This window comes from Ranitomeya imitator, chromosome 1 (assembly GCF_032444005.1).
Source record: "Ranitomeya imitator isolate aRanImi1 chromosome 1, aRanImi1.pri, whole genome shotgun sequence".
In the NCBI taxonomy this organism is placed as follows: domain Eukaryota; kingdom Metazoa; phylum Chordata; class Amphibia; order Anura; family Dendrobatidae; genus Ranitomeya; species Ranitomeya imitator.
Window position 1 is genome coordinate 787704418 of NC_091282.1, and position 12768 is coordinate 787717185.

The following is a 12768-nucleotide window of genomic DNA, read 5'->3' on the forward strand; positions in this document are numbered from 1 at the left end:
TTCTGTCCAGCTTGCTATTTGGATTGTTGTCTTGCTTGCTGGAAGCTCTGGGACGCAGAGGGAGCGCCTCCGCACCGTGAGTCGGTGCGGAGGGTCTTTTTGCGCCCTCTGTGTGGTCTTTTTGTAGGTTTTTGTGTTGACCGCAAAGTAACCTTTCCTATCCTCAGGTCTGTTCAGTAAGTCGGGCCTCACTTTGCTTAATCTATTTCATCTCTGTGTTTGTATTTTCATCTTTACTCACAGTCATCATATGTGGGGGGCTGCCTTTTCCTTTGGGGAATTTCTCTGAGGCAAGGTAGGCTTTATTTTTCTATCTTTAGGGCTAGCTAGTTCCTTAGGCTGTGCCGAGTTGCATAGGGAGCATTAGGAGCAATCCACGGCTATTTCTAGTGTGGTTGATAGGATTAGGGATTGCGGTCAGCAGAGTTCCCACGTCCCAGAGCTCGTCCTATATTATCAGTAACTATCAGGTCATTCCGTGTGCTCTTAACCACCAGGTCCATTATTGTCTTGACCACCAGGTCATAACAGTACAGGTGGCCCAAAGTACTAATGCATCTCAATAGAGGGATAAGAGAAGTTCTGAGACCATTTTTTTTTCTTTGCAGTGTGTTTTGTCTCTCTTTTCCCCTTTACATCTGGGTGGTTCAGAACACAGGTGTAGACATGGACATTCAAGGTCTGTCCTCTTGTATGGATAATCTCTCTGCAAGGGTACAAAACATTCAAGATTTTGTGGTTCAGAATCCGATGTCAGTGCCTAGGATTCCAATTCCTGATTTGTTTTTTGGTGATAGATCTAAGTTCTTGAATTTCAAAAATAATTGTAAATTGTTTCTTGCCTTGAAACCTCGCTCCTCAGGTGACCCTGTTCAACAAGTAAAGATCATTATTTCTTTGTTACGTGGTGACCCTCAAGACTGGGCATTTTCCCTTGCGTCAGGAGATCCGGCATTGCGTGATGTTAATGCGTTTTTTCTGGCACTTGGATTGCTTTATGACGAACCTAATTCAGTGGATCAGGCAGAGAAAATCTTGCTGGCTCTGTGTCAGGGTCAGGATGAAGCGGAGATATATTGTCAGAAGTTTAGAAAGTGGTCTGTGCTCACTCAGTGGAATGAATGTGCCCTGGCAGCAATCTTCAGAAAGGGTCTCTCTGAAGCCCTTAAGGATGCCATGGTGGGATTTCCCATACCTGCTGGTCTGAATGAGTCTATGTCTTTGGCCATTCAGATCGATCGACGCTTGCGTGAGCGTAAAGCTGTGCACCATTTGGCGGTACTATCTGAGCATGGGCCTGAGCCTATGCAATGTGATAGGATTTTGACCAGAGCTGAACGGCAAGAACACAGACGTCGGAATGGGCTATGTTTTTACTGTGGTGATTCCACTCATGCTATCTCCGATTGTTCTAAGCGCACTAAGCGGTTCGCTAGGTCTGCCAACATTGGTACGGTACAGTCTAAATTTCTATTGTCCGTTACTCTGATTTGTTCTTTGTCATCCTATTCTGTTATGGCATTTGTGGAGTCAGGCGCTGCCCTGAATTTGATGGACTTGGAGTATGCTAGGCGCTGTGGTTTTTTCTTGGAGCCCTTGCAGTATCCTATTCCATTGAGAGGAATTGATGCTACGCCTTTGGCCGAGAATAAGCTTCAGTACTGGACCCAATTGACCATGTGCATGGCTCCTGCACATCAGGAGGATATCCGCTTTCTGGTGTTGCATAATCTGCATAATGTGGTCGTTTTGGGGTTGCCATGGCTACAGGTTCATAATCCAGTATTGGACTGGAAATCTATGTCTGTGTCCAGCTGGGGTTGCCAGGGGGTACATGGTGATGTTCCATTTTTGTCTATTTCGTCTTCCACTCCTTCTGAAGTTCCAGAGTTTTTGTCGGATTATCGGGATGTATTTGATGAGCCCAAAGCTAGTGCCCTACCTCCTCATAGGGATTGCGTTTGTGCAATTAATTTGATTCCTGGTAGTAAGTTTCCTGAGGGCCGATTGTTCAATTTATCTGTGCCAGAACACGCCGCTATGCGGAGTTATATAAAGGAATCCTTGGAGAAAGGCCATATTCGCCCGTCGTCATCACCGTTAGGAGCAGGGTTCTTTTTTGTGGCCAAGAAGGATGGTTCTTTGAGACCTTGTATTGATTACCGCCTTCTCAATAAAATTACAGTCAAATTTCAGTATCCTTTGCCGTTGCTGTCTGATTTGTTTGCTCGTATTAAAGGGGCTAGTTGGTTCACCAAGATAGATCTTCGAGGGGCGTATAATCTTGTGCGTATTAAACAAGGCGATGAATGGAAAACAGCATTTAATACGCCCGAGGGCCATTTTGAGTACCTGGTTATGCCATTCGGGCTTTCCAATGCTCCATCAGTATTTCAGTCCTTTATGCATGACATCTTCCGAGAGTACCTGGATAAATTCCTGATTGTGTATTTGGATGATATTTTGGTCTTTTCGGATGATTGGGAGTCTCATGTGAAGCAGGTCAGAATGGTGTTCCAGGTCCTTCGTGCGAATTCCTTGTTTGTGAAGGGGTCAAAGTGTCTCTTTGGAGTTCAGAAGGTTTCATTTTTGGGGTTCATTTTTTCCCCTTCTACTATCGAGATGGACCCTGTTAAAGTCCAAGCCATTTACGATTGGACTCAGCCGACATCTGTGAAGAGCCTGCAAAAGTTCCTGGGCTTTGCTAATTTTTATCGGCGCTTCATCGCTAATTTTTCTAGTGTTGCTAAACCATTGACTGATTTGACCAAGAAGGGTGCTGATGTGGTCAATTGGTCTTCTGCAGCTGTAGAGGCTTTTCAGGAGTTGAAGCGTCGTTTTTCTTCTGCCCCTGTGTTGTGCCAGCCAGATGTTTCGCTCCCGTTTCAGGTTGAGGTTGATGCTTCTGAGATTGGAGCTGGGGCTGTTTTGTCGCAAAGAAGTTCTGATGGCTCGGTGATGAAGCCATGTGCTTTCTTTTCTAGAAAGTTTTCGCCTGCTGAGCGCAATTATGATGTTGGTAATCGAGAGTTGTTGGCCATGAAGTGGGCATTCGAGGAGTGGCGTCATTGGCTTGAAGGAGCCAAGCATCGCGTGGTGGTCTTGACAGATCACAAGAATTTGACTTATCTTGAGTCTGCCAAACGGTTGAATCCGAGACAGGCTCGATGGTCGTTATTTTTCTCCCGTTTTGATTTTGTGGTTTCGTACCTTCCGGGCTCTAAGAATGTGAAGGCTGATGCCCTGTCAAGTAGTTTTGTGCCTGACTCTCCGGGTGTTCCTGAGCCGGCGGGTATTCTCAAAGAAGGGGTAATTTTGTCTGGCATCTCCCCTGATTTGCGGCGGGTGCTGCAAAAATTTCAGGCTGATAGACCTGACCGTTGCCCAGCAGAGAAACTGTTTGTCCCTGATAGATGGACTAGTAGAGTTATCTCTGAGATTCATTGTTCAGTGTTGGCTGGGCATCCTGGAATCTTTGATACCAGAGATTTGGTGGCTAGATCCTTTTGGTGGCCGTCTTTGTCACGGGATGTGCGTTCTTTTGTGCAGTCCTGTGGGACTTGTGCTCGGGCTAAGCCCTGCTGTTCTCATGCCAGTGGGTTGCTTTTGCCCTTGCCGGTCCCGAAGAGGCCCTGGACGCATATTTCTATGGATTTTATTTCGGATCTCCCCGTCTCTCAAAAGATGTCGGTCATTTGGGTGGTTTGTGATCGCTTTTCTAAAATGGTCCATTTGGTACTTTTGTCTAAATTGCCTTCCTCCTCTGATTTGGTGCCATTATTTTTCCAGCATGTGGTTTGTTTACATGGTATCCCAGAGAACATCGTTTCTGACAGAGGTTCCCAGTTTGTTTCGAGGTTTTGGCGATCTTTTTGTGCTAGGATGGGCATTGATTTGTCTTTTTCCTCGGCTTTCTATCCTCAGATAAATGGCCAAACCGAACGAACTAATCAGACTTTGGAAACATATCTGAGATGCTTTGTTTCTGCTGATCAGGATGATTGGGTGTCCTTTTTGCCGTTGGCTGAGTTCGCCCTTAATAATGGGGCCAGCTCGGCTACTTTGGTTTTGCCATTTTTCTGCAATTCTGGTTTCCATCCGCGTTTCTCTTCAGGGCAGGTTGAGTCTTCGGACTGTCCTGGTGTAGATACTGTGGTGGATAGGTTGCAGCAAATTTGGACTCATGTGGTGGACAATTTGACATTGTCCCAGGAGAAGGCTCAACGTTTCGCTAACCGCCGGCGTTGTGTGGGTCCCCGACTTCGTGTTGTGGATTTGGTTTGGTTGTCGTCTCGTTATGTTCCTATGAAGGTTTCCTCTCCTAAGTTTAAGCCTCGTTTCATTGGTCCGTATAAGATTTCTGAGGTTATCAATCCTGTGTCATTTCGTTTGGCCCTTCCTGCTTCTTTTGCCATCCATAATGTGTTCCATAGGTCGTTGTTGCGGAGATACGTGGCGCCTGTGGTTCCATCCGTTGATCCTCCTGCCCCGGTGTTGGTTGAGGGGGAGTTGGAGTATGTGGTGGAGAAGATTTTGGATTCTCGTATTTCGAGACGGAAACTCCAGTACCTGGTCAAGTGGAAGGGTTATGGTCAGGAAGATAATTCCTGGGTTTCTGCCTCTGATGTTCATGCTGCCGATCTGGTTCGTGCCTTTCATTTGGCTCGTCCTGGTCGGCCTGGGGGCTCTGGTGAGGGTTCGGTGACCCCTCCTCAAGGGGGGGGGTAATGTTGTGAATTCTGTTGTCGGGCTCCCTCCTGTGGTCATGAATGGTACTTCGGCTTTTTCTGTCCATGGACTTTCTCTGGTGGCTGTGGGTGTTTCTGAGTTTCCTTCCACAGGTGACGAGGTTAATTCGTTAGCTGGCTCCTCTATTTAACTCCACTTAGATCTTTGCTCCATGCCACCTGTCAATGTTCCAGTATTGGTCTAGTTCACTCCTGGATCGTTCTTGTGACCTGTCTTCCCAGCAGAAGCTAAGTGACTGCTTGTTTTTCTCTGGTTTGCTATTTTTCTGTCCAGCTTGCTATTTGGATTGTTGTCTTGCTTGCTGGAAGCTCTGGGACGCAGAGGGAGCGCCTCCGCACCGTGAGTCGGTGCGGAGGGTCTTTTTGCGCCCTCTGCGTGGTCTTTTTGTAGGTTTTTGTGCTGACAGCAAAGCTACCTTTCCTATCCTCAGTCTGTTCAGTAAGTCGGGCCTCACTTTGCTTAATCTATTTCATTTCTGTGTTTGTATTTTCATCTTTACTCACAGTCATTATATGTGGGGGCTGCCTTTTCCTTTGGGGAATTTCTCTGAGGCAAGGTAGGTTTTATTTTTCTATCTTTAGGGCTAGCTAGTTCCTTAGGCTGTGCCGAGTTGCATAGGGAGCGTTAGGAGCAATCCACGGCTATTTCTAGTGTGGTTGATAGGATTAGGGATTGCGGTCAGCAGAGTTCCCACGTCCCAGAGCTCGTCCTATATTATCAGTAACTATCAGGTCATTCCGTGTGCTCTTAACCACCAGGTCCATTATTGTCCTGACCACCAGGTCATAACAGGGCTCCCTCCGGTGGTTATGAGTGGTAGTGCTGTGGTAGTTGGATCGCAGCATTTATCAGGTGTATCTATTTTTTGCAGTTTGGGCTGGGCTATACAGGTCCTTCTCAAAAAATTAGCATATAGTGTTAAATTTAATTATTTACCATAATGTAATGATTACAATTAAACTTTCATATATTATAGATTCATTATCCACCAACTGAAATTTGTCAGGTCTTTTATTGTTTTAATACTGATGATTTTGGCATACAACTCCTGATAACCCAAAAAACCTGTCTCAATAAATTAGCATATCAAGAAAAGGTTCTCTAAACGACCTATTACCCTAATCTTCTGAATCAACTAATTAACTCTAAACACATGCAAAAGATACCTGAGGCTTTTATAAACTCCCTGCCTGGTTCATTACTCAAAACCCCCATCATGGGTAAGACTATCGACCTGAATGATGTCAAGAAGGCCATCATTGACACCCTCAAGCAAGAGGGTAAGACCCAGAAAGAAATTTCTCAACAAATAGGCTGTTCCCAGAGTGCTGTATCAAGGCACCTCAATGGTAAGTCTGTTGGAAGGAAACAATGTGGCAGAAAACGCTGTACAACGAGAAGAGGAGACCGGACCCTGAGGAAGATTGTGGAGAAGGACCGATTCCAGACCTTGGGGAACCTAAGGAAGCAGTGGACTGAGTCTGGTGTGGAAACATCCAGAGCCACCGTGCACAGGCGTGTGCAGGAAATGGGCTACAGGTGCCGCATTCCCCAGGTAAAGCCACTTTTGAACCATAAACAGCGGCAGAGGCGCCTGACCTGGGCTACAGAGAAGCAGCACTGGACTGTTGCTAAGTGGTCCCAAGTACTTTTTTCTGATGAAAGCAAATTTTGCATGTCATTCGGAAATCAAGGTGCCAGAGTCTGGAGGAAGACTGGGGAGAAGGAAATGCCAAAATGCCTGAAGTCCAGTGTCAAGTACCCACAGTCAGTGATGGTGTGGGGTGCCATGTCTGCTGCTGGTGTTGGTCCACTGTGTTTCATCAAGGGCAGGGTCAATGCAGCTAGCTATCAGGAGATTTTGGAGCACTTCATGCTTCCATCGGCTGAAATGCTTTATGGAGATAAAGATTTCATTTTTCAGCACGACCTGGCACCTGCTCACAGTGCCAAAACCACTGGTAAATGGTTTACTGACCATGGTATTACTGTGCTCAATTGGCCTGCCAACTCTCCTGACCTGAACCCCATAGAGAATCTGTGGGATATTGTGAAGAGAAAGTTGAGAGACGCAAGACCCAACACTCTGGATGAGCTTAAGGCCGCTATTGAAGCATCCTGGGCCTCCATAACATCTCAGCAGTGTCACAGGCTGATTGCCTCCATGCCACGCCGCATTGAAGCAGTCATTTCTGCCAAAGGATTCCCGACCAAGTATTGAGTGCATCACTGAACATTATTATTTGATGTTTTTTTTGTTTGTTATTAAAAAACACTTTTATTTGATTGGATGGGTGAAATATGCTAATTTATTGAGACAGGTTTTTTGGGTTATCAGGAGTTGTATGCCAAAATCATCAGTATTAAAACAATAAAAGACCTGACAAATTTCAGTTGGTGGATAATGAATCTATAATATATGAAAGTTTAATTGTAATCATTACATTATGGTAAATAATGAAATTTAACACTATATGCTAATTTTTTGAGAAGGACCTGTATAGCCTTGCTTGATCCTTTAGTCAGTGCCAGTTGTCCATTGTTTTTGGAGGATTCACATCCCTTCTGGTCTCTCCTGTTTGCTGTGCTTTTCTTCAAAGATAAGTCCTGGCTTTTTTTTTGCTGTTCACCTGCTGTGGACCTTATAGTTCTGTGCATTTTCATGTTTTTGTCTTGTCCAGCTTAGTCTGTGAAGGATTTTTTGCAGCCTAGCTATTTCTCTGGAGATGCAGATATACCCTCCATGTCTTTAGTCAGATGTGGTGTTTTGTATTTTCTGTGGTGGATATTTTCTAGTGTTTTAATACTGACCGCATAGTACTCTGTTCTATTCTTTCTTTTTAGCTAGTATGGCCTCCTATGCTAAATCCTGATTTCATTTCTGCGTATGTTATTTCCCTCTCCTCTCACAGTCAATATTTGTCGGGGGCTGTCTTTCCTTTGGGGATTTTCTCTGAGGCAAGATAGGTTTCCTGTTTCTGTCTTTAGGGGTAGTTATTTCTTAGGATGTGTCGAGGGGTTTAGGGAGTGTTAGGTACCCCCCACGGCTACTTCTAGTTGCGCTCTTAAGTTCAGGGTTTGCGGTCAGTACAGGTTCCACCTTCTCCAGAGTACGTCTCATGCTGCTCCAAGACCACCAGATCATAACACCTGTTTGAATCTGGACAGACCGGTACTTACCCTGCTGGCCCGCCGCCTCCACCTGCTCCTCCGGTCTGCAGAGCTGCTGCAGCAGCCTGCACGTCCTGCCAGTGTCCTCACTCCCCCATCCGGTCCCTCGTTGTCAGGTGGTCCCCCGCTGCCGACTTTCTCTGCTCCTCCCACTCCTCCGCCGTCTGCTACTCCGCCGTCCGCAGCCACCCACGTGGCACACCGCATGCTGCTCTGCTCCAGAAAGAGGAAGTGGAGCAGGGCAGTGTGTGATGTCACTGGCCCATTATGCACAGGCCTTAAAGCTACAGTGCTCATTTAGGCTGCTGTGCTGCGCCGCTGCAAACAGCAGCCAGCAGCCTGAATAAAATGTCAGGGGGGCCCGTGCTCTGGCCCCCCTTTTTGCTCCTCATCACCGGGCCCCATACAGGTGTAATGTAAAGGCCCTGCCTTTATAGTGCTAACATAGCGGGTGACAGATGGATAGCCAGATTAATTAAAGCATGCGAAAGGTGTACCCCAGTACATATCCCACGTTTACCACCCTGGGACTTGAATCTAGTCCTCGATGCTTTAACAGAACCCCCTTTTGAGCCTTTACATTATATTTCTTTAAAAAATATCACATATAAGGTAGCCTTACTGATAGCCTTGACCTCTGCCAGAAGAGTGGGAGACATCAGGCTCTCTCCACAGACCCTCCTTTCTTAATGACATACCAGGACAGGGTAGTTCTAAAGCCAGATCCATCATATCTCCCTAAAGTAGCATCTTACTACCATAGATCTCAAGAGATTCTTTTGCCTTCCTTTTATGACAACCCATCAAATCCAGAGGAAGAGAAGCTACATATGTTGGATGTGAAAAGAGCAGTCTTAAATTACATAGAGAGAACCCAGTCCGGGAGACAGAGTAGGGCTCTGTTTGTATCTTTTCAGGGTCACAGAAAAGGCCACGGGGTCACAAAGGCTACCTTGTCATGCTGGATCAGAGATGCCATCTGTGTTGCCTACCTAACAAAGAGCAGAAATCCTTCAGATTCAGCTTGGGTCGTATCATCCTCGTAGGCAGAGAATAAAGACATCTCCATTGAGTCATATGTAAGGCCGCAACCTGGTCATCACCCTTGACCTTTTATAAGCATTATAGGCTTGACCTATCTTCTGCATCTGACTTGGCATTTGGAAGAGCTGTCCTCAGCACGGTGATCCCACCCAGGTGAAGGTTCTCTGTAAATCTCTCAAAGTGGGTGCTGTCGTGGCGAATGGTAAAAAGCCGGATTACTTACCGGTAATGCACTTTTAATGAGCCACGACAGCACCCTCTCACTTTCCACCCTAGTTTGCTATGTATAGTTATTTATACAGTAATATTTTTTTCATGGGTGAATATAAATAAGATAAAACGTACAAACAGATTACGGACATATATTAATTTAACAACGGCAGTTCCTCTCGTACTCTGAAAAACAACTGAGGAGGTGAGGGGGACTTCACTTTTTATCTCTGTAGGTTTCCTGTTCCTATGGGCGGGTCCCTCTCTCAAAGTGGGTGCTGTCGTGGCTCATTAAAAGGGCATTACCGGTAAGTAATCCGGCTTTTTTTTTGGGGGGTGGGGGCAATTACAATTTCTGCTATGAGGCACCATGATTTCTATGTACGACCCTGGTAGAATAGTTTGTTTCTTTCTAAATGTGGTAGATAAGAATGGTATTGCACCAGGATGGTAGACATTATACCAGACTAGAGACACTTAGTGACGGAGCCAAATTTTTGAAATCTGACCAGTGTCACTTTATGTAGTAATAACTCTGGAACGCTTCAACAAATCCAGTGATTTTGAGATTGTTTTTTCATGACACATTATACTTTATGATAATGGTAAATTTAGGTTGATATGTTTTCTGTTTATTTATAAAAAATATCAGAAATTTGAAAAAAATTAAAAAAAAATTGCAATTTTCAAACTTTGAATGATTATACCTTTAATCCAGATAGTCACACCACAGCAAAACATTAATAAATAACATTTCCCTCATGTCGGCTTTACATCAGCACCATTTGTAAAGTGTTCTTTTATTTTGTTAGCATTTTAGGAGGTTTAAAAATGTAACAGGAATTTTTCACTTTTTCGAGGAAATTTACAAAATTAATTTTTTTAGGGACCTATCCATGTTTGAGGTGCCTTTGGGGGTCGCATATATTGGGAAATCCCCCCAAATTTTACCATTTTAAAAACAGTACCCCCTGACATATTGAAAACTGCAGTCAGGTAGATTATTAACCCTTCAGGTGCTTTTCAGGAATTAATGCAAAGTGGCATGACAGAAATGAAAAAATGTATTTTTACCTCCTAAATGCCTCTAACTTATGAACAGATTACTACAGCTGTCAGACTCTAAGGCCGCTATTTGGTCATGAATTGCCACGGCAAACATCAGGATCACACAATCATGATCTGAGGGCACCAATTGGGATAAAGAGGAAGCCCCCACACTTTGTTAGCCATACATAATGATGTACTCACTATTGACAGCAGCATCTAATGGGTTAAACAGATATGGATGGTGCAAATACTGATCGGGGCTGATACAGCAAGTTGTCAGCTATAGTGTGCAGCCGACAGCTGCTGGATTGTCACCCATATGGGGAGGCTATTCTCTTATATGTCAGGTCAGTTAAAAGACGTATTGGCTGTCATTAAGGGGTTAAACCCATAGAAATGTTGTGAAAGGAGCTGATTTGAGCAGTTTTGTGGGTAAAAACCATCAATATTGCAGAGGTGAATCTGATTTGTATTGAGGAAGTGGCTAAAATTCTTCCATCCCATGTGCAGGAATAATCAGCAACTTCTGGAAATGTTTACATGCATTACACGCGTTTACATGCGTTTTTGCACCATGCGTTTTTTTAAAAAAACGTATGTGTTCAAAAACGCAAGTGTGAAACCAGCCTTATTGCTGCACAAGGCATCATACCAGATACTGAGAGCAAAGGGTTACATACTTTTACCACTCACAGACGCGTGATATTGGAGCACTTTTCTCATTTATAGGATGACAATGTCTAATATTTTTTAAGGTGTAAGGGGCATCGTTTCTCCTTAACAAGTCGTGCAATATGACTTAGGATAAAAGCAAAATTAGTATCTCAATTCGCAGACACGGTGTTTCGGGCTGTTGGCCCTCGTCAGTGCGAAGCATGAGAACTGATTTGGCTAGATGAGAGGCTCTGGACTGGGGTCTAAGGGGTATCGTTTCTCCTTATGGAGAGTGACATACCATATCTGGCTTGTCAAGGTAAGGAGGATTATTCGCCGTGCAATGCTCCTCTGGGAAATATAATATGCAAATTGCCTCTTCAGAGAAAAAGAGGACTTAAACTCTATAGCGCCACCTGTTGGAAGTAGCGATCCTACAAGTCACAATCAACTCTTTAACGAGTCGTGCAATATGACTTAGGATAAAAGCCAAATCAATATCTCAATTCGCAGACACGGTGTTTCGGGCTGTTGATCCTCGTCAGTGCGAAGCATGAGAACTAATTTGGCTAGGTGTGGCGCTATGGAGTTTAAGTCCTCTTTTTCTCAGAAGAGGCAATTTGCAAATAACATTTTTTGACTCATTTGTTTGATTTGGTTCTTTCTCTACTTTCATGACTTTTGTGAGAATGTGAACAAGTTTTAGGTCAAATTATGCAGAAATATTGAAAATTATGAAGAGTTCACAAACTTTCACTGATGACTATAAATATTTATATTATTATTAATTTTCTAGTTCTCATCATGAATGCTTCTTGGTGGTGGAAGAAACTTTTTCCTGATCTCTCAGTAAACCCCATGTCGGTCCCAGTGGCTCGGCTACATGATTTTTTATCCTCTTTGCCACCTAGATGGACAGGAATCTGAGAGGATGATTGGCAACTTCCAGGGACAAGATTCACAGAGAGTTAGTTAATTAGTAACAGCAGTTCAGGCCTCAGGGAAATGACCAGGAGTGAAGCAGATCCAGGCGTCACCCCTGGTGCACAGATTTCCCCATAAGAACCAGTTATGGCAAAGATGAGGGTCTCCAGGGTGCTGGTTACACTGGTGCTACTATCATTCACCACACAGGTTCTTATGCAGAAGATTCTGTCTGAGAGGAAGAAATGCGGGGATCCCAACTGTGAAAGTAAGTGCACCCTATGACAAATTCTTTTGTGTTGGATTTCCCATGGACACTTGTGAAGGGTTTGATTAGGTGACGGCTCCAATATGTTTCCATTGTCACAACCTCCTGAGATTTCTACATTGATATTAGGACAATTGTGACTCAGATGTTTGCAGGAGTCACCAGACGCTGTGTCCATACGCCGCTAATCTTATGTCACTGAGGCAGATGCACATTACATTGTGTATTATTTAGACACGCGCGCACTATGGATATTTCTATATAATGTTTGTGATTTCGTGCAATTGGCATAGAAAGAAAACAGTGAGTTACGACACATAGGGGACGAAGGTCACCCAGTGTTTATGGCTGGCTACAGATAATGAAAGCAGTAGAAGAGTAACCTGAAGTTTGCAAAGATTATATATAGCTTGCACTCCATACCATGGCATACCCGTCTTATTCTGCTATACTCCTCTATACCCCATTATACCCCTCTACACTCCACGGGATGCTCCTCCATTCTGCTCCTTACCTATCGATACTCCTCCATGCCTCCACGCTCCTCCCTTACCTCATTCTCCTCCATACTAATGCATGCTCCTCCATTCTCCTCTATTCTCTTCCATTCTCATCTATTCTCCTCCATTCTCCTCCATGCTCCTCTATTCTTCTCCATTCTCCTCCATTCTCCTCTATTCTCCTCCATTCTCCTCCAT

The 12768-nt window shown here is 44.5% G+C and overlaps 1 protein-coding gene across 2 annotated transcripts in view; it reads left to right on the plus strand.

The window, feature by feature from the left end:
• Window positions 1-11856: 11856 nt before the first annotated feature.
• The window catches only part of MIA2 (MIA SH3 domain ER export factor 2), a 328595-nt gene continuing 327683 nt past the window's right edge, over window positions 11857-12768 (plus strand). Inside the window, exon 1 of one of the 2 annotated variants that reach the window (XM_069737598.1) lies at window positions 11857-12070. In XM_069737598.1, coding sequence (XP_069593699.1) covers window positions 11950-12070 — 121 coding nt within the window. In that variant the 5' untranslated portion in view covers window positions 11857-11949. The remainder of the gene's footprint in view (window positions 12071-12768) is intronic. The other variant, XM_069737605.1, reaches the window with a different exon arrangement.